A 25,833-nucleotide genomic window follows, 5' to 3' on the forward strand; every position below is an offset into this window, starting at 1 on the left:
AGAATCATGGAATGGTTTGGGTTGGAAGAGATCTTAAGGGTCATCCAGTTCCAACCCCCTGCATGGGCAGGGACACTTCCCACCAGCCCAGGCTGCTCCGAGCCCCATCCAACCTGCCCTTCGACACTGTCAGGGATGGGGCAGCCACAGCTTCCCTGGGCAACCTGGGCAGGCTCTCACCACCTTCATGGTGAAGAATTCCTTTGTCCTATCACTCCCTGCCCTTGTTCAAAGTCCCTCCCCAGCTTTCCTGGAGTCCCTTCAGGCCCTGGAAGGTGCTCTAAGGTCTCCCTGGAACCTTTCTTCTCCAGGCTGAACACCCCAATTCTCCCAGCCTGTCTCCAGAGCAGAGCTGCTCCAGCCCTTCATTCATCTTTGTGGCCTCCTCTGAACTCTGTAGGAGCTCCATGTCCTTCTTATGTTGACGACTTCAGAACTGGACACAGTTCTCCATGTGGGGTCTCATGAGATACCTGTCTGGTTCTTCACATCTCTCTTTGCAACTCTTCTTGATTTAGAGCTAATGGAAAAACTTGCCAGCACTTTTTCTTCTGGTGATCTGTGTTTATCCCTCTGCCTGTATTTGACCTGTTGTCTCTTATGCTTAAATTGCAAGCTCAGAAGCCAGGGCTGCCTTCCTGGGCTGGAATGGTCTGTAACATAGCAGAACATGTTCTGTGCCAGGGTTCCTAGGAAACAGCCTAAGGAAAAGAATAAAATAATAATCTTCAGCTCTGAGGGAGATGGAGCAGGGTGGCCAGCAGGTACTGGTCCCAGAACAGCATGAGATCTTTGAGAGAAAACACTGTGGGAGATGTGCCCAGCCTGCCAAGATGGTACGTGTGAGATTCTTCCTCCCAGGCTGCCCACGTGCCAGGGATCTCCAGGAACCGATGACAAACAGAGATTTTCCTGAGGTACCAACTGCCTCCTGGCATCTGTTGTCTTCATCAGAATCATCCTCCCAGTTCCTTCCCACTACAACTGTATTAGCTTCATGTATGTTAATCAGCAACTCATCTAACCTTGCTTAGAAGAGGTCTGTACAGTGCTGAATGCCTCTGGAATGTCACGGGAAGGAACATGCTAGCGGAGATCAGATTACGTGTGTCAGTCTTTGAATTGGTTTAGTTATTGCTAGACCAAAATTGGAGCAGGTAAGTGGCTGTCAGGGATGCCTTTCAGGCTCCAAGAGCAGGCCCATGCACCAATTTGCTGTGGCATTTGATTCCCAACTCCTCACTGCAGTCTCAGCTTTCTTGGGAAGATGAGCCATAAGCTCCTTCTACTCATCTTGGGAGTCAGTTCCCTGTGCCTGGCCCTGCAGCCCTCCTGTCCCCTGCCTTTAATGACATTAATGATGTTAACCATGTCCTTGAGTCTTCCTGGATCCCAACGGCCTCTGGAGCCTCCTTGTGTCTTGGTGAGAGGAAACTGTCCCATGGTGCATCAAACCTCTTGAGTGCTCACCCTGGACGGACAGCCTGTTGCCATCAGAAACCACAGTAACATTGGAGCTAACAACGTTTAATAAATAGGGATTTTCTGCTTACACACAAGCAGTTTCACACTCTAATCCTCTCCTGTTCAGATTAACAGAGTGGAGACAGCACAGGAAAACCTTGAGCTGACTGAAGGGAAGAATTTTCCTAGGGATTTGAGCCTTTGCCAAGGAGCTAAAGAGAAAAGGCCAAGAGAAGTCCATGCTGACCTTCACTGAAAGAGCAGAAATTTTCACTGTGTTCTTCAGATGAACTTGAGAGACAGGGAAAGCAAATGGTGCTCAGGGGTCCATACCTTTTATTTGAGCTGCTCATAACAAAAATGGAGTTCACTTGGTTACAGCTTTTCAAGTAATGACACCTGCTGCAAGGGTGAGGAAAAAGAGAGAGATTCTTTACCAGAAAAAGAAAAAAAAGTGGTCAGTGTGACCTTTTATTTTAGGCCTCAAGTTGTTCTGGGAAGTGCTCTGAGCAAATATAATCTTTGGCATAAATCTAAAAATAAAAAAACCCAACCAACAACAAGCCAAATGATGAAGACCCTTCACTTCTAGCAGTTGCTTGGACACTACGTTGGGATTTGCCTTTGTCACCTCATGGCAAAGCCAAGTTTTCCTGGCCCTTCAGGATGTCTTCTGCTCCATAGCTGTGTTCCCTCTGGGTGGGCTGGAGTGACCTGTTAGGGCTGAGGGGAATTTGCTCTGAAGCTGCTGCTTCTTGTTTTCCCTGAGAAAAGAAACTGGTGACCTTTTCTGTGAGAATTTCTTGTGCCTCTAGTTTACCAGGAGAGCATCCTTCTGTCAGACACAGGAACCTCTCCAGTCTGAGGGGGTTTGTTCTGCTTTGCTGAGATACGTGTTGCTGAAACCACCTTTCTCTTCTCTTGCTTATGTTCTTTAGCCAAACATTGGCAGCACACCAAGGTAACTACCAAACTTCCTATTCTACTTGGTCAGCTGCTGTCACTGGGCTGTGAACACCTGCAAGCTGCCAAAACAACTGTTGTCAGTGGTAGAAGGGACTAGACTGGGAATCCTTTCATCTCCTGGCTCCCAGCACGTGGCTGTGGGGCTCCCACCGCTGTTGGGACAGCCCACGGGTGGGGATCCTGTGTCCCTCCCTGGCTGGAGGAAGGGGAAGCACAGCTCACCTTCTTCCTGCTTTTCCTGTAGCTCCAGGGAACCATTCCAAAACACCTCGTTATGACTTCAGCTCTTGAGGTCTTGGCAGTGATAGGAAGCCAAGCCCAAGTGCTTTCTGACTCTTCCCATGATGACTTTCTCCTGCTTCTGCATTAATCTTGTACCTTCACTGGTTGCGTCTTCACCTTTCTTCATACCTGCCCATCTTCATGTGCCTCATTTGCTTTCCAGGATAGACACACAAAGAAGTTGAATTAACTTTGGGCAGCCAGAAACCAGATATTTCCTCACTTCAACTAAGTTGATTTTACAATCCAAGTTAACATATTTCAGTGCACAGTTGGGGTGGTGATGATATTTAAGGTATTTATTTATGGTCACTGTGGTGGCATCCAAGAATAGTCTTCTGGAGGAGCTTGTCACTGCTGTGCTGACTGCTCTGCAGGCAGAAATGAAGGAACTTCTGTCATGAGTGGGTTTCAGGATGAGGATTAATGATACATGGTAAGACATGGAGGGGGAGAGGAACATGCCAAAGTGCTAAGTTTGATATGTGCTTGCATTTGCAAATTATCCTGACTAACTGCACTTCCTTTTCATTCTAACTGTATTTAGTTGTCTTGATTTTTTTTTTTTTTAATTGCTTCAGTGCATATTGTTCTGTAAAAGAAGGAGCTTCAGCTTCCATGAAAATAGCATAGTTTTTGATTAAAAGTAATTTGTGTTCTTGATTGAAAGCAGAATTGATAATACTGTGTACCTGAGCTGGTGTCCAAATTTTAAAAATCCAGTATTAATACAGAGAAAAGAAAATGAGAAAGTAGTAGAATATCTTAGTGAATAAAATGTAAGTTTAATTTGCGGGATATTTTTTGGTAGGATGATGAGATGTACAAAGGGGCTGTTGACACAGGTAGGAGAAAAAAGGAAACTCTCTCTGGGAAAGCAGCAGGGCTGTAGTGGTCAGTGGAAGGACCAGCAAGTGGGTATTCAAAAAGCTTTTTAGAAGAGTCTTGACATTAAGATGAGTGAGTGAAATTTGGGGTTGTGGTTGATCTTTGTTGCTTGTATGAAAATGTGCTTTGTTTTCTGATCCTTGGAAATTTAGTACATAAAAAGCAAAATGACACCACCATGCACTTAGAGATGTGAATGGTTTCAAGGCAGGTGGAGAAGGTTTTGACAGGATCAGCTGAATCTCAGTGTGTTGAGGGAAGAACTTCTTTCAATTTCCGCTGCATTGAATCTCCTCTGTCTACTTTCTCAGCCACTGATGTTCCCCCTGTATGTTTGACTTTGTCATTCAGGCTTCAGGAGGACACAGCCCAAAGACTCAGAATGGACTTTTGAGTGCTCCACAGGAACAAAAACTCAGCACTAGTCAAACCTCACTTTATGAAATATTGCAAGAGAAAGGAAGATGGGGCGGAGTGAGTCTGGATCAGTCAGCTCTCCTTCCTCTGAGGTTCAAAAACATCAGAGAAAAGACAGATGCTCACTTTGTGGAGGTCATTAAAGAAGACAGGTAAGGAAAATCCAGCTGTACAGTGTAAAGGCAAGAAGGCAGTAGCAGGGGCCCCATATCTTTATTTCTCTGCTTTTTGTCTGATGTCAATAATTATTGTTAACTTATGCCAAATGTTTAAAACTTATTTTGGGCAGAGGAAAGTGTGTTCTCCAGAATTCAGTAGCATGTGGTTTTTGTAAACACACAACCATATCTCTCTCATAATGGCAGGGGCTCTACTGGATCAGCTAAACAGGTAACTTGGCTTTGTTATTATTTATGACTATTCTTATTTTTGCTTCACTGCTTCCACTCAGATTAGAGGTATTTTATCTAAATATCCTTGAAACTCTGTGCTTGCATAGACTTCAGGCTGCTTGGAGCAGGGACACTTAACTGAAAATATGACTAAAGCAGGGAGAAGTGAGTGAGAGGGACACTAGTCCCTCTCCATTCTCTTCTCCAGGTTTTTTTCAGATTACCTTTCTCCTCTGGCCAACCTCAGTTAAAATTTAGGTTCCTTTTTTTATTTCTCCTCTGCACATGATCTGTCCTTAGTGCCTAAGAAGAGAGGTTCAGCTGATAACTATCAAATATTAGGAGACAGAAGGATTGGGAAAGTCCAAATGCTGGCAGAAATCAGCAAGAATAAGTTGGATTTTTGTTTACCATGCAACTAGCATGCTGCAAATTTGAACTTCAAGAAGTAGCTTATTTTTTGCTGTTGGTTTGCTGAAGATATCTAGCTCAAGCCCTGGTGTTCCTGGAGCTTTCCTCTTCCACTTAGAAAATGGATCCTTCTTTCTGATTTGGAAAAATGAAAAAGTAGGACCATGATTTAACATCAGCCAAAGCTTAGCTTGCTTTTTTTTTTTTCAATCTCAATTAAATATCATCACTACCATATTAAGTGGGCCATTTCTTGTTGCCAGGGAAACTTCTCTGCTCAGTTCAGTCCATGTAAACATAATTTTCCAAAAATAATCTTCTGATTAATTAGGTCTGTGCAAAATGGTTTAAGCCTACTGTCTTACACTAATCCTTTTTAACTTTTCTCAATATGAAGTTATATATAATAAAGTCATTTTAAAACAATTCTTTATCCCCCTCTATTAAACATAAGATATTTATCTCAGCAAATCTAGTTTCTGTGAAGGTGTTTGAATGGGAAATCTGAGTTTTCTCAGGGAAAGGGGATGGAGTCCAAAATTCCCCTTGGTCAGCTTACATGAAGCTCCATCTCCAAGTTTGCATCTTCCTACAACTTCATGAGTGTGTGGCTTGAGCTTGGAGTCTGGCTTTCCCACAACCACCATAAAAATATGTACTTAGTTCTTTGTAACCTGCATGCTACTGCATATTTTTAAAGAAAACTCTAGTGTTAAAGAGGACAAAATGTTTAAACTCAATTTCATCAGGAATACCCTCAAAAGATTCTCCCTTTTTAGATTTTTGTTTCCAAGGAAGGTTCTATATTCCTTAGGTTAGAAACCTTTTGAAGTACAGGGAACAAATACCCATGTGCTGCTCAGGACAGTACATACAAATGATCTATTCAGGCTTACAGAGCAGAGTCCTGGGGCAATGCAAAGCTCCTCCCAGAAGCCAGATTCTGTGCAGCCCTTCATCCCCTTCCTTGGGTCAGTTTCCTCTTTAAATACTTATAAATGTGTTGATTTCTTTCATCTCCTACTTCTGTCTTGCTTGATTCAGGGAAAACAGAAATCACCTGTGCTGGGAAGCAGTTTATATACTTGACTTGTGTTCAGCCAACTAAGCTGGGGTCTTCCTCTTTGGGACAGAGCTACTGAGATGGAGCTGGGCTGATGTGGTACAGCTGGATGGCATCAGAAATGCTGCTTTCAGCATGTCACACCTTCTCTTTCGTGCTGCAGTGCCAAACTGGATTGTTCTTCCTACATCTTTAGGCCATTGCAGCTCCAGCACAACATCTCCATACTCTGTTGAGCTTCCCTGGAGGAAGAAAGTGGTAATATTTTTAAAAAGAAAGAAAAACACTGGCAAAATTTGTGTAATGAGATGTTCTTAGAAACATCTGTGAGAGGTGAGTGAGGGAAACAAGGAAGGATGAAAAAGAGAAGGGGGACTTAAGTGAGGGAGTCCTGTCATTCCTTCAGACTACCCTGATATTTTTAATATATTGGCCAAGACCAGCATGTCTAAAGGTTATAAGGGATCTGCTATATTCACGGTTGAAGGGTTTTGTCTTCTCAAGCTTCAGTCTAGGATTGTGTGGTTGGTTGGTCTCTCATCTCAAGAAAAAATTGCTTCCCACATGCCATCTTGTGCTGGGGAGCTTGTACTTCCAAAAACCCCTCTTTGCCAGGGGTTCAAAAAACCCTACCACCAACACAAACCAAAACTAACCAAACAAAAAGGATTCAGACACAGATGAGCTCTGTGGGACCTCTCAGTTCTTCATCTCCTTGGAATCAATCACATGCACATCTCTGGTGTTTCCTCAAGAGTTGTCGACTGCAAAATAGTCCAGTTGGTTGTTGTTCAGTGCTGCAGTTCTCAGGGTAGGGACAGCACTTGAAATCAAGCTGCCCTGTTACACATTCTCCAGCAATTTTAAAACCAGATCGTTGACTGTGGATAACAAGTGGAATTGTTTGCTCAAAAGTGAGCAAGAGTGTGTGTTCTGAAGCCTCAGGTGAGGCCTGCACAGCAGAGAGGTGACAAGAGAAAGAAAATGTTTGCAGATCAAGTGACATAGATGTCATTACAAGCTTCTTTCATAAACCTCTTAGAAATAATGTGAAACTAAAAAAAATGTATTTTTGCTCCAGAGGGTGGAGAATAGAAATGACTTTTTAATGATTGAGGCCTCTTTATGTTTGAGTTGGTTTGGTTTTTTTCCTGCACCTGGTGCTGGAAGATAAGGTGCAGGAGGGCATGAACACCCTCTGGCAGATGCTGCCTCCTGGGTCCTTAGTGATCAGTTCCATGATCTGTCAGAGCTTTTGTTGAGGATTCAGGTGATTTCAAGTCTTCTGTTTCAGAAGTAGGTGTAAGCTATCCATCTCCTCAGGTTCCACTTCTCTGTGGCCTGGTGCATTAAGGGACTGTTCCCAGCAGAATTATTTTAGTGTCTTTGAAATAACAAGACAGTGCTTTTTTCTAAAATGGACGATTGTTTGGGTTTTTTCTAACCATTTATCACCTTTGACATCCTTAGCTCTCTTTGAAGGATGGGATTCCACCTAGGACACACACATTCCACAGCCACGTGTCTCCCCAGGTTGTGCCTCTGTAGCAGCAACTAACCTTTACTGTTTGCCAGCTTATTTTACAATGATCCTTAGACATCAGCAGATGCAGCTGTTAACTTTCTGGAAGGACTTGTTATTCTTTTCCTGAAAATAGAAAAGTTTACACTCTTGTTTGTTTGTAAAGTATTTCCTTTGATGAGCAAGTGAAGAAAAGCTCCAGAAACTTCCAAGCCAGGCACCAGCATCCCTGGAAGCAGACACCACAGAACAGGACACTGAAAGAGTTACAGCTGAATAAACTGATGTTGATTTTGTTCTTTTCAGCCTCATGAAAGACTACTTCTTTAAACCTCCTATCAACAAGCTGAGCCTGAACTTCTTGGATAAGAATTTGGAGAAGGCCTACAGATCAAATTACCAGGAAGAGGTGTGTTTCCCCCCACGTTGGTTTCCTTCTGTAATCTGTCCAAGCAACTGTCATTGTGCTTAGCACATTTCATTGCAGTTGATGACAAGGGTCATGAAATATCAGATGTGGTTTAGTACTTGGTATTGCTGCTTCTGGAAACAGTCTCATCTCACCTGTCTTGTGCCATGCCCTGAGTCTAGACCAACATATAGGCTGGAAATACATTTTTACAGTCCACCAAGATACACACATGACTTCTCACCTGCCTTTTCTCCATTTTCAGGTTAATGTTTTAAGGCTTTAGGCAGGCCAAAGCCATGCTAAGATGAAAGGACTTAAATGCTACTTGCCTTCTCACCAAATACCCTCATTTTGTCAGTGGGAACTTTTAATTTTATTGTTGTTCATGTCACAGCCTCGTGATTATCCCTGAACAACCCACACCTGCTCTGAACTCAAATGTCCTGAGTTCCCTCACTGTGCTGCAGTCAGAAACAGGCAGTTCAAAACACTGTACCATGGAAAGGAGCAGTGAGGAAAGTGTAAGGAACTTGGTGCCTTCTTCAGGATCCTGCACTGAGTGTAAGAAGCCCTTAGTTCCCTTGGGGGCTGGTAGTATTGCAGCTTCCCATGTTCTGGTTGAGATGAGCTAGCAAGGTGCTTCAAGTTTACATATAGTGACAATGGATGTTGGTACCAACTGAGGCTGCCTTGCCAGGAGGAGCTGAAAAGCTGCTGCCAAAATAAAGGCAATTCATCTCCCCTCCTTGTTCCTACTCGTCCCCACTCCTAATGGTTCTGGTGCTGATCAGGCTTCCCAGCTGTGAGCCAGTTCAGTTTTCTAGCCTAGCATAAAATAGTCAGGGTTTATTTTTCTGTTGGGGGTTTTGGTTTTTCTGTCTGGGTCTGTTTTCTGCTGTATTGAACCAGCAGCTCTCAGAGAGGTTGGCAAGTGCCAGAGCAGTGCAAGAGAGAAGCGTCCAGCAGCAGGAGGGGGAGTGAGCCCTTCCCTTCCAGTGATGTTGAGCTGTTAGTTTGGCTCATCCATTTCCCAGAATTGTATTGGAAAATGTAGGTGTTGGTGTCTTCTCTTCCCAATATGTCCAACATCTGAGGGCAGGTAAGATTTCTGCTTCAGTTGCTTGTTGCTTTCTGTTCATAGGCTCTGTTGTCACATTGTCTTTAGCAATAACCCCTATTTACTCATTTTCCAAAGTTTACAAATGAAATCTAACTTACTTTTTTTTTTAACAAAAGGCAGCATAAATGTGTTGCAGTTCAGTTTGTTCACTTTGTTCAGGAGCTCCATCCTTGTCCTGCAGCACTGGGTTCCAGTGGTGTCTCTCTGGATGGAGCTTATGTAGCAACAACAAGGAGAAACTTCTCATGGGACACAGCCTGCAACATTTGCCCAAACTATATAGAAAATAGTAAATCAAGTTGTTTTTTTCTGATGGAAAGATTGGAAAGAAAAGCAAAGCAGTGATAGTCAAACATACACAGATTCACCTATTAATGTGGGAGATTCCTAGAAGGAGCAGGAGTGGGGTCTGTGCATTTTGTTAGTGCCAGTTTACTAATTAGAAAATTATAATGGAAATCTCCCTGGAAATGGGAATCTGCACTGCAGCATTGGGGCAAAACCTGTTAAAGCCTTAACATTAGCATAGTACTGGTCCAAAATAACAGTCTTCTCTTGGGAGAGTGACATGATTTGTCAGCACTGCTGGTTAGTGAATGAATTGCCTTGCAGTGAACTGTTGCTGAGTTACTTCCAGCTCTGAATTCACCTCTCCTTGCACAGTGCCAGCTGCATCCCAGGTTTGTGATGGTTCTTGGTGAGCTGCTCCACTTCCCAAGAGCTTAGCCTGTTCTTGTTAGGAAATTAAGGCACTACTTAACATAGGGAATCCTTATGGAACTTAGGGCATCCTTAATGCTGCCATTTTAGGCTGCAGTGCTGCTTTCTGTAATTCAATTTCTGTGTCTTTCTGTGTGGACTAACATGATTCTGCTGCAATTCAGATGAAAAGGCAATTCTGGCACTGAATGGTGCTAACTGAATATATTAGTTGGCAGAGAGTACAAATGAGGAACAAGTTCATTTCCCAATACTGCAGAATGCAGATAATGTTCTAATGAGCAGAAGAGATTTCCAAATTAAACCAGAGTACAAGACTGTGGTATTCAAACTGGGGCTACTTTGTGGTGATATGGATAACATACTTTTTGTTTTTCTTTGGAACTTGCTTTCCTGTGGTCTCCTGGGCAAGATGTAAGCACTGGGCTCATCTGAGTAAGCCAGGATGTGGAGCTCATCATCTAGTTTTCAGCTGGACTGGCCAAAGCAGCACAGAGCACAGCTGCACAAGCACAGGGCCAGGACAAGATGGGATGGGAATGTGTGGTAAGGGGTTATGGAGGGGCAGAACTTGGTGTCCTGGGCTCAGTTCAATGTCCTGATCAGTTCAGATTACACAGCCTATCTATTGCTGCTCTTAATCTCCTCTGAAGGGGAGATGTGAACTCTGCCACAGGCAAGGAACTGTTTCTGTAGGGTGGGGGGGGGGGTTTCCTAGAGAACCATCAGAGCCAAAAGCTTTACTGTAAAATCTATTCTTATTCCAAATTAAACTCCTTGAAGAAAACTCCTTATAGCTTTATCTGCTGGTAATGGTGGGATTTGTGTTTCTTTCCATAGAACAGGCAACTTTCAGAATATTCTGTAGAATGGCTGTTATCAGTCCACTAGCTGGAACATTTGCTGATAGTTAAAAAGAGAGCTTACTGAAAGAAAATAAAAATCAGTAAAAGGAAAATTTGCTTCATCCTGGCTCAAACCAGGACATCAGCCCAGACCCCTGGGGCTGTGCTGCCTCTGTTGTTTTTTCTCACAACAGATTTCTTCTCAGGGAACTGTGAGAGCCATTGAACTACCCCTTCTGCTTCTGGTTTCAGAATTGTATTTGTGATGGATTAATGAAGTGGCAAAATATTCTGTCTTTGCTTTGGTTTTGTGAGCTGCTGTTTATAGTACAGTTGAATTCAGGAAAATAGAATTTCTTCTTTTTGATCCACACAGGTGATAAGGAATACTCCAGCAAAGACATTTGGCAGTGCTACCTTCAGCTGGTTCCTGGATGTCTTCCTCTCCACCGCAGTCTTCCTTATTCTCTCCATCATCTGTTTTCTGAGACATGGGGAGGTTGCATCCCCTCCACCAACTACAGCAGTCGTGGTGTTCATCGTTGCCATCCTGCCAACAGTGCTGTCCCTTTTCATCGCAATTAGGTAAATAAACTCAAAGAAAGTATTGAAATAGCAGAGAGAACTAAACTGGTGGCTGGCTTGGGAGCATTTTGTTTGACAGCATCCCAGGAAGCTGTAGAAGCCTCATCCCTGGAAGTGTTCAAGACCAGGTTGGATGGGGCTTGGAGCAACCTGGGCTGGTGGGAGGTGTCCCTGCCCATGCAGGGGGTTGGATCTAGATGATCTTGAAGGTCCTTTCCAACCCAAACCATTCCATGAGTCTGTGACAAGACTGGGGTTGTATTGTATTCAATAAAGCTCATGCTCTCCTGGGTGTGTTGTCTGATGTATAGAGATATCACCTGTAACCTATTATTAACCCAGATAAAAGACCTAGTAATAAGTTGTTTGTCTATGCTTGTGAGAACAAGTTCATTCTGCCCTCCCCAGCCCCTGTTTTCACTGCACTCCCTTCTGACACAAAGAAGGGAGTTTTAGAGAGGGAGGTGTGGAAATGTGTGTCCTTCCTTGTAGCTTTGCAAATCTGTGAGGTATGTGGAAGTTCAAATGCTTTGGTAATTATAGTTCAAAAGAAGCAGCAGATTGCAGTTTGCATTCTTCTTTTGGCTTTCCAGTGTCAAGGTAAAAGTACTTTAATCACTGAAGCTTCACTCAAACCATTCTGTGATTCTGTGATGATGGTTATCTATAAAAAATAGCAGTCTTTGTAGGTGACCATCTCAGATGCTTTCTGGTATTTTTTGCGTTTTAAAGGTAAAGGTAAAGACATATTTGGGGGTACTTTTGTAGGAAAAGGTGTGTGTTTTCATAGACTCATTATAGAATGTTTTGGGTTGGAAGGGACCTTAGGGATCATGCAGTCCCAACCCCCTGCATGGGCAGGGACACCTCCCACCAGCCCAGGTTGTTCCAAGCCCCATCCACCCTGCCCTGAAGCACTTCCAGGGATGGGGCAGCCACAGCTTCCCTGGGCAATCTCTCCAGTGTCCCACCACCCTCATTTTTTTTACTTGAAGGTATTTTGCTTTGTATTTATAATATGTATTTACATTATAGGAAATAAAAAAAACACACTTTGGGGCTGCTCTGGTCTCCACAACCCAAGGCACACACTTTTTTCCAGTCCAAACAGAAGAAAAAAGTCTTCTTCCTCTTCAAATCCTCTTCCAAACGAGGACTGATCACTCTGACCACTCGTTATGCACAGAAACAGAGCAGAGCTTCCTGTGTAGTAATGTCATCCCAGATGACAATCACAAAATACCACCGAGATATCTTGAGGGAGGAGATTGGACTACAATGCTGGGCACAATCCCAGAATTTCAGGAAAAGGGATTATTTTAAGACCAGAAAATTCTTGCCTAAGTTTCTCATTGTATTTTGATTATTGTGATGTGAAACACCCTGCCTTGAAACCAGTCTGAAGTTCTAATTGAATCCAGGACTCAGCCTAGGAAGTACTTGCTGCAGCTCTTGTGGCTGAGGTCCAGCTGCAAGCAGGGAGAGGAGAGCCCTACCCCTGCCTGTGCTGTAGGTGAAACTCATTCCAGAGGAGCAGAAGTCGTCATGGAGCAAGGCTGATTAGGGAGGAGGATGTTTTGATTCCTCTGAAGTGTCTGTTAATAAATTATTGGAGCATCTATAAATGAGGATCCCACTGTTACCTTAAGTGCCACTCGAAAATTAATTGTAGAAAGCTGCATGCAAATCATGGTGCTTCATTTGTGAGCATGTGGAAGGTGTCACCTCCTGTTCTGTAAATGTAGTGCAAAGAATGTCCTTTTGCCCACTTGAAATGTGGCTGCTTGAACTTGCATCATTTCAGTGGAAAGGTTAGAGGTCCTACAGTTCTGCCCTCTTATAAAAATACCTTGGGAAATGTCACTGAGCATAAGCAGTGTGTGAGATTTCCCTTGGGATCCTTAGGAGTGCTTCTGCAGGAATACAGGTGGAAGACATCTGCCCTCCTTTTGAGCTGTAAATGCAGGATTTTTGGTAACTTTGACATCTTGTTCTCGAGGAAAACTTTCCTAAAGATAAAGGGGAGAACCTTACTGCTCTCTACAGCTGCTTTAAAGGACATTGTAGAGAGGCAGGTGCTGGTCTGTTCTCACAAGTAAATAGTGATAGAACAAGAGAGAATGGCCTAAAGCTCCACCAAGGGTCGTGTAGCCTGGACATTAGGAAAATTTTGTCTCTGATAAGCTTGTCAGGTATTGGAACAGGCTGCCCAGAGAGGAGGTTGAATCACCACCCCTGGGTGTGTTTAAAAGTTATATTGATGTGGTGGTACTTCTAGGGGTGAACATGGTAGAGTAGGGTTAAAGGTTGGACTTGATTATCTTAGAGGTCTTTTCCAACCTCGATGTTCTGTGAAATAAGTTTGGTTAAAAAGAATGTGTTGTTTTTGTTAACATGCTTCAGTGCAGACTTCTGAGGGAAGAGATGAAGGCAGGATGGTGGGTATTGAAAAGAGTGAGAGGTGGAGGCACTTTGTAAGTTGCTTCATGAATTCAGAAGTACCTTTTTAGAGGGCAAAATGGTATTTCAGGGTTCAAACGAGTACAATCAAAACAAGGAGAATGGGAACTGCTGTTTGACTAAGCAGAACTGCCTTTCCCTGGTACTTTAAACTTTGGGTTGCAGAGGTAACACCCATGGTCTGTCCACGGCTGAGACCCTGTGGCCAACCCTTACATCTTAGATTTTGAATGACCAGGAACAGAAATTGTTTTCTGCAACTAGACCTTAATGAACTAGTTCTGTTCACAACATGACTGGTGGAGATTATTGATACAAGGGAGGACAATGCATTCAATTTGCCTTCATTTATTTCTACCATCTGCGACTTCGGTATTTAATATCTCCCCCCCCAATTGTTGCTGTGCCAAAAGCTTTTGATTCCAACGATGGGAATTGATTTTTTCAACTGCCAGTAAATACAGAAATGATGGTAACCTTCTCCATTTCCCATGAATCATTGATGTCAAAGTTTCTAATTTGTACTCCAGCTTGTGTAAACATCCCGGAGGCTTTAGCATTTCAGCCCAGTTGAGCTCCCCACTGACACTGCATTATTTACTGATACTGCCCCATAGCCATTAAATCTGTCTGCAGCTCTCAGTGCTCCCTGGATTTAATGCACTCCTTCCTGCCATGGGAGGGTTGCGCTTTATTCACAGGCTTTCACTGTTTGGTGAAGGATGGGATTTCAATCCTTTTAATTCCAGAGTGCAGAGCCTTGCGATAAATACTGGGCTGAAATAAAAAATAAAAATCAATGGAAGAAGGGAAACAAGGATGAGAAATGTGACGTTGCCCTGGAATTTGTGGTGGCTTTTCTGGAAACACACAGCTGCCTAAATAAAGAAGTGTCCTCATGGCAGGATTAACTGATCAGGTTCACTGATAAATTTGTTGCTATAATTCTCACGTGGATTTGTCCTGGCATGGAGGCTTGGCCAAGGCTGCACCATGGAGTGCCTGTTGTGTGGGTTGGGGGGAGAGGCATGAGCTGCACTGGGTGGCTGCTGCAGAGCTGCTTCCTGTGCCAGCCTGCACGAGGTGAGCATGGGCAGGGATGTCCCTGGCTGGCCATTGGAGGGATGGCCTTCTCCTGCCTCCCCACCCAGCTCCAGGGATGGAGTTTGGCCCAGGGATGCTCTGCTGTGGAGCTTGGTTTAGTTTCCTTCCTCATAGTTCAGCCTTGGAAACATTACTTCTGATTCATGGGCTTTGGGAGAGCTCAGCTTTGTTTTTAGAGGCAAGAACTTGTGTGGCATTTTCAGAAGTACTTAGTACTGGGTGACTGGGCTCCTACTGAAGATGTGGGTAGTTCTGTCATTGATGTGACAGGACAATATATAATGCTTCAGAAAACCAAATTTTTCCTCTCTAGAACCTCTTTTAAAATTCCGTTTTGTTTTATACAGTTTTTTAAATTTCTGTGCTTCTTTGGAGCTTCTATGATGGGATATAGATCCAATTCTTGGTGTAAATGGGAGTCCTTTAAACTGGGAACTGACAAATCTGGGAGCACCCTCTCGTGGTGTCCTGAAGTATTACAGTGTCTTCCGTCCTGTTACTCCCTATGCATTTAAGTATAATTTCCAGATTTTAACATACTAAATTACAGGAGAGCTTTTGAAGGTTCAACAAAGATACTCAAGGCCACAAAATTCAAGTCTAGACCAGAGAATTTAAAATATCATTCATAAACAATACATATTTCAAGGAGTGGAATAAGTGTCAAATTCACATAAAAACTTAACATAAATCCACAACAAAATGGCTTGGAACCCAGCTAAGAGTACAATATTACCTTTCTACATCTTCATAAAAATAATTAGAAACTAGAAGAGCAGCTGCAGTTCTTCTAGAGTGGTTTTGAGCTTGGAGAAGTGAGTTATGCCAAGGATTTTTTTCCATAGATGAGTAACAGTTTTGTGTGCAGTGTCGTGGACTGTTAAGCAGCCTTTTACCTTTACATACCTATCAGAGAATCAGATTGGTTTGGGTTGGAAGGGACCTTAAAGACCATGTAGATTCAACCCCCTGCATGGGCAGGGACACCTCCCACCAGCCCAGGTTGCTCCAAGCCCCATCCAACCTGCCCTTCAACACTGCCAGGGATGGGGCAGCCACAGCTTCCTTCCCTGGGCAACCTGGGCCAGGATCTCACCACCCTCACACCAAAGAATTTCCTCCTCATGTCCAACCTCAATCTCCCCTATTCCAGTTTTAATCCATCCCCCTTGTCCTCTCCCTCCCTGCCCTTGTCCCAAGTCCCTCCCCAGCTTTCCTGGAGCCCCTTCAGGCACTGGAAGGTGCTCTAAGGTCTCCCTGGAGCCTTCCCTTCTCCAGGCTGAACACCCCAGCTCTCCCATAATTCTCTCACTGAAGAAGTCTCCCTGTTCTGCTCTCCAGAGCCCTTCCAGTTGGCTCCCTCAGCACGTTGCAGGTTTGGGCTGTGAAGCAGGAGCCATCCCTGCCTCCTTTCCAGCCTCGTGCGGAGCCAACTGGGTTGCAGATGCCGACAGGCGAGCGGAGGAGCTGCCAGCTGGGCCTGCTGCTCCCCACCAGCCCACGCCCTCCTTACACTTCCCTAAGGAGAGGGAACAGAGGCTGTTTACAGACTGGGAACTGCTGGCAGGGTGGCTGGCACTGGCAGAACTGGTTTGCATTGTGGTGCAGTGCAAGACAGGGTGGGTTGGCATGGCCTGTGGGTAACCCATCTCTCCCCAGAGTTTACATCCCCACTTCCCTAACATCCCCACTTCCCTAACACCCCCAATGTTACTTGCAGTGATTTTTTTATTTCATAGAATCATAGAACAGTTTGGGTTGGAAGGGACCTTCAAGACCATCTATTCCCAACCCCCTGCATGGGCAGGGACACCTCCCACCAGGCCAGGTTGCTCTAAGCCCCATCCAACCTGGTCTTGAAACTTAAAGCTTCCTGGTCTTTTAACCTGGTCTCTTAACTTCAAGCTTCCTCTCTCCCCACCTGTTTTAAGGCCAAATATTTCTGAAGGGAGATAAGCCTTTCCTCATCTTACCTTCCAAGTGAGTGATATTTGGGGTTTGGTTTGTTTCCTCCAAGCCCACCATCCCACCTTCCCTCCTTCCTGGTGCTCTCAGCCCTTGTCAGAGCCAACAACCAGCCACCTTCCAGCAAAGGTGGGTTTTTTCCTGAGATTATCACCAGGTTCTAAGGCATGAAACGTGTTCTGATTGCTCACACAGCCTAAATGTACAGCTTGTACTTACATTATTACAGGAAAAGCAGACATAAAGTGATGCACTGAAATTAATGCTTTGCTCTGTGGTTTCCTTTGTTCCAGAATGGCATTCTTTCTGGAGGAGGTGATGACTTGCACCAGGCGTTTCCTGGAGGTGACATCTGGCTGGCTGCCTCGACATTTTTTGGGTGCACTCCTGATGTCTCTCCCAGCTTTTGCAGTTTTTTCACACTTCACCTCTGATTTTGAAACAAATATACATGTAAGTTGTCGAACTCCCTTCCATAATTTGCAGTTTTGGAGCTAACAAAGCTTGTTGCTTGCCTGCTGTCTCTCTTCACCTCTCTCCTGCTTTACATCTGGTTGATGCAGATCTCTTAGAGGGATGAGACTTTTGTGTATGATGAAATGCCTAGTTTGTTATGTAAACACAGACACTGGCTTTTGAAATCTCATACAAAAGAGGAGAGGGATACCTATAAATGCCTGCCTACCTGCTTCTTTTTATTTTAAAGACCAAACACTTCTGCAGGTGTTTATTCTAGATAAATACAGTAGTGGATCTTAGGCTTTTCATTTCATCCTGGTTTTGATGTACAATTTGTCACTGGAGGTGTTGTGTGTATTGCACAACTTTGCATGCCCAGCAGTGAATCTCAACAGTGAGAACAGTCCCAGCAGTGGATGTCTTTTCTTTGCAGAGTTTATCTTTTCTTTGCAGAGGAAATAAAAGTTTCTCCTTTGGCTGCAGAAGCTCAAAGGAGAGAGCTCTTGAGTACACAGAAATGGTCACCCTGCAGGGGCTGCAGGAATGGTTAAAAAAATTCAGTAGCTCTTAGAAAGAAATTGGCATCTTTAGCCCAGCCACAGAAAGGGTCCAGAGGGGATTTGGTGTCTCCTTCAATAAAAACATTCAGAAAGTTGGGAACAAGGGGTTAAATATTGAGGAGAGGAAAGAACACCTTAGTTTAAAGGCCAACTGTAGCATAAAATCAGTGCTTATCAACTGTTTGTGAGTAAAATGGACTGGAACTGGAGATGACAGTTTGTTTCCCTGCAGGTTTCTCTTCAGTAGATCAGTGCATGGTCCTTCCTTTCCAGGATCACCAGGGAATTCTGTTTTACAAACCTCTTGCTATTTCAGGGCCCTTAGGTGTAGGTAACAACCAGATCCCGATCCTTTCTCCTATCCCAGTTTATTACTGGGTGTTGGGAAGTGTTTGTTCCATGGGGACATGTGTGTTTTGTTCTTTCCCAATTTAAACATATATTCCGTGGTTATCCCAGTCACCCAATGCTATATTTGATCCTCGCTCACATCCCATGTTTAAAATTACGCTGCAGCATTTTCCTTTAGTAAACTTCACTCTTTGTAAGCTGAAGGACTTTTTTTCAGTTTAGTGATCTTCCTCTCTCATGAAAACTAGTAAAGTAATTGTAGGAATGATTTCCTCACACTGAAGGGAGCTGAAAACCTTCAAATCACTCCAATCTATCCCCTGATTTTGGTATCATTCATCACCATCCCTGATCATCTCTCCAAATACTTAAAAATAATGGTGGAATATTTTATGAGTATTTCCTGGTCAGGTTGTTGGTCTGAGGGCTTCAGGCAGCAGCAGGAAGATGATATTCCTCACCAAACTGAGAATGAACTTGGCTTTCTTTCCTCTTGCAGGTCCTCCAGAGTCGTGGGGCTGTTGGCTCACTCTCCAAGAGATGTCCCAACTCGTCTTGTGCTCAATCTTTCAACAATCATGGAGCTCTAGGGAATGGAGTCCATCTATAGAGGGTCAGGTAAGTGTCATATTTTTACTATGACATGGTTTTGCAAAGTTTTTTTTACTCATAGCATTTTATACCTTCCCTGGATATAAAAGAATTAAAAGAAAAATTAACAAAACCAGCAATAAATAATAATAATAATTAAAAAAAAAAACTTTCCAAAGCCATGCATACATAGTAAAACCCAGCACTTCCTGACCCTCTATAGGCTGGCTTCATGCTGGGGCATCACTTGGAGTGAGAACCAGTGCTCTGCCACTTTAGGAGACCTGAAATGGGGGGAAAAAAAGTAAGTTTAAGTTATTTATTTTTACGGACACTTCTGAAATTCCTTGTATCTGTTTTTGAGTCATTTAAAAAAAAAAAAACAAAAGCCAACTGTGCTTGTGGTTGAAAAATGGTGAATGATGTAAGGTGTTTTTTTTCCCCAAACACTGTCTACTTCTGAATCACATGCTTGTTTGTTGTGCCACAGGATTGCTGATCTGCAGCCTTTGCACTTGAGCTGGAAAGGGCATTTAAAAACTAGAAAGGGAGAGGATGATCATTTGATACTGTAAAACACAGTATATAGCTAGAACAGAACTCCACAATGCAGTTGTGGAATCTCTGGTTTAGCTTGGATGGTCATGAATATTCTTAATAAACCCAACATTTGGACATCAGCTCCAGAGTTTTGACTCCTGTGAGATTATGTCTCAGGGAAACAAAGGTATTCTGGGCAATGTATCTATCCTGCCCTTTAATTTTAATCTAGTAAAGATGCAGAAAATGGAAAGGGTTTTTAAGAATAGGGCAGAAAATCTAAAATTTTTCTTTCAAATTGGCACAAATGGTGGTGTTAAATACAGTCTTACAAACAAATTCTTAAGAGTTCACCTGCTGCTGACCAGTGTGATCCTGTCCTCTAAGAAGTGGTTTTAAAGGTTGGGTGATGTTTCTGAGGGTGAATGCAGGCCACATCTTCAGTGTTGACATTCAATTTAAACCAGCCTAACCCCAGCAGTTGACAGGAGGTTACCATGAATGTTCACCTTTTTTTTTCCCCTCTTTCCACTAACAAGAGGCACTGAGCATTTTGCCAAGGTAAGCTGAAGGTATTGGAAGCTGCTGGAAGGACAGTAATATAACACAGGCATAAACTCCATCCAGGGAAAAATGTGACAAACTACCTGTGCTAAAAGCTTCCTTGCTCTTTGAAGGGGAGAACCTTCCATCTTCAAGTGCTGATAGAGACACTGTGAGGGATTATTGGGCACAAAAAGCAGATTAAATGAGCTCCTCTTTCACATCCCACTCTCTTGGTGCTGGCATTGGTGTGCAGAGGGCTGTGGTGAGCAGGAGAAACCTAACTGCCCTCTCTCTCTCTTGCAGTACACCATGTTCTTGTGCTCTGCCATGCTGATCTCCATTGTGCACTACTGTAACTACTGCCAGCTTAGCTCCTGGATGAGATCTCTGTTGGCAACTGTGGTAGGAGCAGTGCTGCTCTACCTTCTGTTCTACGTCTCCTTCTGTCCAGCCAGGTGAGCATCAAGCCTTGACCATGGGTTAGATTAACAAATTTAGTTTTCTCCACCAGAGAAGTGTGAGGGTCTAATTGTGTGGGATTTTAGTACCTGCCAAGGCTTTCTCCAGCATCTCAAATGTAAGAATTTGGGAAGAATTCTGCGTTATTTTTAAAGATTTCAGGACCATATCTGAAGGGCCTTTTCTGTCTTGAAATGAAACTGTCCTCAACTGTTCCAGTAATTAAAGGATGGCTTCCAAGAACATGGAGAGTGTCTTTATACAAGGAGTGGCATGAAAAAGATGAGGGGTCATAGGTGCAAGTTACTCCTGGGGACATCCCAATTGGACACCAGAGGAACATTTTGCACTATGTGAACAGTCAGACATTAGAATAATCTTCCCCAGGAAGTGGTGGATTCCCCAGCCCTGGACTGTTAAGACTCAGCCTGTCAAGGTGATGGATCATCACATCTAAACCATGTGCCTACCTAGAAAAGCTGGACCAAATGTTCCTTGAGGCCCCTCCAACCTGGCATTGTATGATGTATTTCTAGGGCACACTCACACTTATTAGGCCCACAGAATTGCCCTTCACTGTTTGTTTAAAAATCTGTTTTATTAAGGAATTTCTGAGACATTTGGTGGTGCCAGAGAATCCACTTGTTCCCCCACAACCCTCTGGATTTATTCTTGCCCTTATGAACCATGTATCTTTCTTCTGTCTCCTTCCACAAGGAGTTTCCCACCATGGAATGCAAGTCCTTAGATTTAATAGGATTCTAATACCCTGTTTCCTTTCCTACTTGCCTGCTTTTTCAGAGGATGCTGCAGGACAGTAACCAGAGGAATCCAGTTAATGCCATTTCTCTGGGATAACCTTAAGGCTTTTCAGTTTCTCCTCCCATAAGTAATTTTCCCCAAAGGATACAACATGGTACAGCATTCTTCTATTTCCTTCCCAGGAGAGTCAAGGGAGTCCTTCCAGCCATCCCCTCCTCTTGTCAGCATTTTAGAAGCAACTTGCATTTCTCAGTGCCTTGAGAAATCTCTCAGCCTTTGGCACCCTTACCACAGTGGGGACTTTGCAAGGACTTCTTGTGCTATTTCAAGTTCCTATTCAAAGCCTTTCCTTTTACCCTGCTGAATCATATGGTGAAAACCATGAAAAAACCCCAAACAAACCAAAAAAGAGTTTGCAGATATATGTTTTGTGTGATTATTTGACTTTTAATCCCCTCTTCAGGTACCTTCAATGGTCTGTTTTAAGGACATGGGGAATAAAAGTCACCCATTAGCAGCTGTTCACATCCCTGGACAGGTTGGATGGGGCTTGGAGCAACCTGGTCTAGTGGGAGGTGTCCCTGCCCATGCAGGGGGTTAGAACTAGATGATCTTTAAGGTCTCTTCCAACCCAAACCATTCCATGAATGCAGTAGAGAAATTATAATGCAAGAAAACACAAAAAGGGCATCAACTACTTACTGTTTTTCTGTAATAGCCATCTCAAAATTAGGCTCTTTGTTTGGGGTTTTTTTGGGGAGGAGAGTTTGGGGGCTGCTCTTTGGAAAATCTTGTCTTGTGTGGGGAGATAAGATGAAAGCACAACTGGGGTGTTGTGTTCTAAAACTGCTTTTCCATGTGTCTGAGGTAAGATTGGATTGTTCAACACTTACTTGTTCCAGGCATCATCCTGACTGCATTTCCATCAGTCACCCTTCAGAGGTGTTTGCAGCTTTGTCTGTGGTTGCTTCTTCCAAGAAAAAAGTGCAGATAAGTCATATTCCAAAAAAGTTTGTCTGAAGCTGCTCAAGCACATGATACATTTATTGGTCCTACAATCTGCAGAATAGAAAAGTTTTTCATGCTAACTGAAATTCTGACAGGATTTTATTTGTTGTTAACTTTCCTTCTGATATCAGTGCTCTTTTTTTTATTTCAGCTCTGTGGGAACTTTTGATCCAGAGTTGGCACAGAACTTCAGGTGAGCTTTCTCTAAAATGACTATGTTTAGGGAAGTTTTTTCAGTCCATTTGATGTAGCAAAGCTTTGCATGCAGGGCACTACACTTGGGAATCCAAAAGGTTTGTTCAGCAAGTTGTGTTTAAGCTCCTTGTGTGTTTAATTTCCTTTACAGAGGATTTGGGTATGGCCAAAAATCATCAGAAAGCTGATCCTGCAGGCAAAGTTGTGTAATGCTGCTCTCTTCTTTTAAATGTGCTTTCCAGGGAATAAAATATGGAGGCTCTATATAAAGTAGCATTTGTTTTTCTAGGAGTAGCAGTTCTTAAAGCTTTATCTCTACATCATGAGCTATTAATTTCATTCCCTTGGCTGACATGCACCATTCAAAAGTGTGTTGGATGCTATCCACAGCTGGGCAGGTGAGAATTCCCTGTGGAATTCTTCCCTTTGGCAGGACAGAGACAGGTTGGTGGTGCCAGTCAAGGTGCCACCCTGAGCTTGCTCCAGCAGAGCAGCAAGTCATGTCAGTGAGAACAAATGACTTGAAAAAAAGAGGTTTAAGCAAACAAAAATCTTTTCCTGGGTTGTTAAAGGCCCCTTATATATCAACCCATTAAAGCTTCACTCTAATTATTTCAGTGCTGAATTTTCATGGGTTTATTGCAAGCTTTGCCATGTCATTTTGAAAGTGCTCTTTCTGTTTGTTTGGGTTAGAAAAAATGTGTGTTTGCTAATTGCAAATTAGGAGAAAATACTGGAGTGATGTTGTACTTGATTGAACTAACGACCCTGCAAATCTGTGACTCAGTAATTCATCTGAAGTGTGTGCTCAGGAGGAGGAGGATGCTTTTACTGGGAATATGTAGCAAAACAAAATTACTTTTAAAAAATATCACCTACAGGGATGCTGGGGCACAGGGAGAAGTTCACTGTGCTTTCATGTTACATATTTATTCACCCAGAAGCAGTTACTGCAGTGATTTATTTCTTTTTACATGAGTCTTCCTGCTTAAGTGGCTTGAATCAGGAAAGATAACCTCATTTTTATCACTTAATTTCATTTCACAAAAGCCAGAATGGAAAGTTAAAGCTGAAAGAACAGAAGTGGATTGATTGTTTTTTGGTTTTGTGAGGTAAAACACTGAAGGGAACTTGATCAAAATGCCACGTGCAAATTAGGAGAGCAAAGTGATGATTGAAAGCAATGCCTCAATTTGGGGCTTCAGTGCTTAATTATTAGTTTGTGAAATCACTGAATCTTTTGTGCTGCTCAGAATTACAAATGTCTTGCCCAATGTTGACAACAGCTTCCCAGGCTCCTGACCAGCTGCTAATCACTAATAAATAATTCATTTGGACTTCAATAATTGACAACACCAACTTCTGTTCAGTGACTGTTTCTCCATCATCAGTTACTAGAAATATGCCCAAAAATCAACTCTCAAGTATTGTTTGCATGCAAATATTTTTCTTCCAGAATCTAACTCAGGACTATTGGAGGTAAGAGTGAGTAGGGCACCAAAGCACACAGAGAATGTTACTGCAAACAGGCCTGGAGACTTCTCTGCCTGCCTTGGAAATCCTCTCTTGGGATTTAGACATTAGGAGGAAATTCTTTGGTGTGAGGGGGGTGAGAGCCTGGCCCAGGTTGCCCAGGGAAGCTGTGGCTGCCCCATCCCTGGCAGTGTTGAAGGGCAGGTTGGATGGGGCTTGGAGCAGCCTGGGCTGGTGGGAGGTGTCCCTGCCCATGCAGGGGGTTGGGTCTAGATGATCTTGAAGGTCCCTTCCATTCTGTTTTGAATATCAAATAAGACAGTGACCAAAATATCTAACTCACTGAACATTTTTTAATTGAATTTTAAAACTTTGTGTCATGAGAAGTGCTAGATAAGTATTTTGTCTGTCACATCTTCAGTTGGGGGGGGGGAAATATTGACAAATACTCCCCCCAAAATGGGGAACAAACAGTGTTGTGGTTGAGTTTCTCTTTCTACAGCTGCCCTTTTTACTTGCTGGCTGTGGTTTTGGCAGGTTGATCAGTCACTGTCTGTGTTTTCATGCAGGAATTGTCAGTCCAGCATGATCTTTGTTCACAGTCCCACCTCCACTGATCTGAGGCTGCCCAAACTCATCAACTGACACAATCTTTCTGTGTGCTGGGACTTAAAAGCCAGTTAATCCTATTTCTGCCATTAATTTGCAACAGGATTTGGCTGCTCTTTTCAGGGCTCTTTTAATGTTCATTATTGTATCACCACATTTCTAGAGTTTTGTACAAACAGAATTTCCCCTTTTTCCTGGTGATGGACTAATAAAAAGTTGAAATTCCCTCATTCCATCAAACTTTTTGCTGTCCCTTTCTTACTGATATAAATAAGGTTCCTTGCTGACCCCAAGCAGCACAGAAAGCTTTTCCTCTGTTCTAACAGGGCCCAAGTGACTTGTTTTGCCTGCCTTTAATGAGGTTATTCCCTTTTCTTCATCAAGAATGAGATAATTATTAATGTTGTATGGGAAGAGAGATAGAAGTAATGGGAATGAAGTCTTAGCACAGAGTTAATCTCTGGACTGTGCCCAGTAAATCAAAATATGGAATTTGCCTTGTTTTCCACACAGACCAGTTCTTCATCCCAAAAGAGATACAACCAGAAACTTTGTCTTTTAAGCAGGAAATAGGTCTCATTTCCATTCCTTCCTTAGCTCAGAGCAGGCAGGGTTTGTTCTTTTCCAGTTTGGGACTGCTGGGGTTGGGCAGTGATAGGCCACTTGAGGTGGAAAACTAAAATCTCTTGGTGGTTGGGAGGTTTATGTTCATCCACTGGATGTTCCTCATTAAAAGCAGTAGTTTGACTTCCCTTTTCCACACTGATCCCCCATTCCATTCTTTTTTAAGGTTTAGCAGGCAAGCATCCTATGTAAATACAGCAGGATATCCAAATTCAAACCTAGGTTGCTGGCTCAGAAGCAAAGTGGCTTTCCAAAAATCTTTCTAAGTGGAAAGCCATTATCTTTATGATTTGTGACCAAGCCAAAGGAGATCCTATCTCTGGAGCTCTTGCATGTTCCATATTCAAGGCACAGCTTGGATGAAGATGCCAAGTTAGGCATCTGTGCCAGGAAGCAGTTCACCAGCTGGAGTTAAAGGAACAGTGTCTGCTGAAGATTTCAATGTGAATGACTTTTAAGATGAATTTTTCTACTGCAGTACCTCATAAAAAGACCTGAAAAAGATATGGGTGGGTGATCCTTTCTGCTACAGGTGTATGGGGTGGGGTGTTTTTTTTTTAATTCTTTTCATTCTAAAGGGTGGCCTCAGGTCATGTTTGCTAACTGACTGTGTGAGATGATTTATAGTCCTGTAACCTGGTGGCTGTGCCATCCAGAAATGGGATTTTCAAAGGAGTGAGTTGGAATTGCTGCCTCCTTCAGGCTGGCATCCTGGCTTTGGGTATTAATCCTGCTCTGGAAAAGATCTTGCACCTTCTTTGAGATACTAACACATGACCTCAGTGGTGAAATCAGGTCAGCTCACAAGTGAGTCACTCAGTTCACACGAAGGTCTCTGAGGTTGAACACCCCAGGTGGGAAACAAGGTCAGGCTGGTGCTCCAGGAGATGATTGAGAGCTGGCAGATGCTTCAGGAGGGGTGCATGGCAGGCAGCAGCTTCTTCTAAAAAGTTAGATCTTGTGTTCAGCACAAGTCACTTCTTGTAACGTAAAGTTTGTGGTGCTTGTCTCATTCATTTAAGAGGAGTTAGAAGAGCTTT

General features: G+C 43.3%; 1 protein-coding gene across 1 annotated transcript in view; it reads left to right on the top strand.

Annotated features, from left to right (window-relative positions):
- The window catches only part of ADCY9 (adenylate cyclase 9), an 82,296-nt gene that overhangs the window by 52,036 nt on the left and 4,427 nt on the right, over positions 1-25,833 (top strand). The window contains exons 4-9 of the mRNA XM_009995478.1: positions 3,952-4,169; positions 7,712-7,814; positions 10,879-11,087; positions 16,910-17,069; positions 19,967-20,118; positions 22,044-22,085. Coding sequence (XP_009993780.1) covers positions 3,952-4,169; positions 7,712-7,814; positions 10,879-11,087; positions 16,910-17,069; positions 19,967-20,118; positions 22,044-22,085 — 884 coding nt within the window. The remainder of the gene's footprint in view (positions 1-3,951; positions 4,170-7,711; positions 7,815-10,878; positions 11,088-16,909; positions 17,070-19,966; positions 20,119-22,043; positions 22,086-25,833) is intronic.

This window comes from Chaetura pelagica, unplaced genomic scaffold (genome assembly GCF_000747805.2).
Source record: "Chaetura pelagica isolate M959 unplaced genomic scaffold, ChaPel_1.0 scaffold124, whole genome shotgun sequence".
NCBI classification, from domain to species: domain Eukaryota; kingdom Metazoa; phylum Chordata; class Aves; order Apodiformes; family Apodidae; genus Chaetura; species Chaetura pelagica.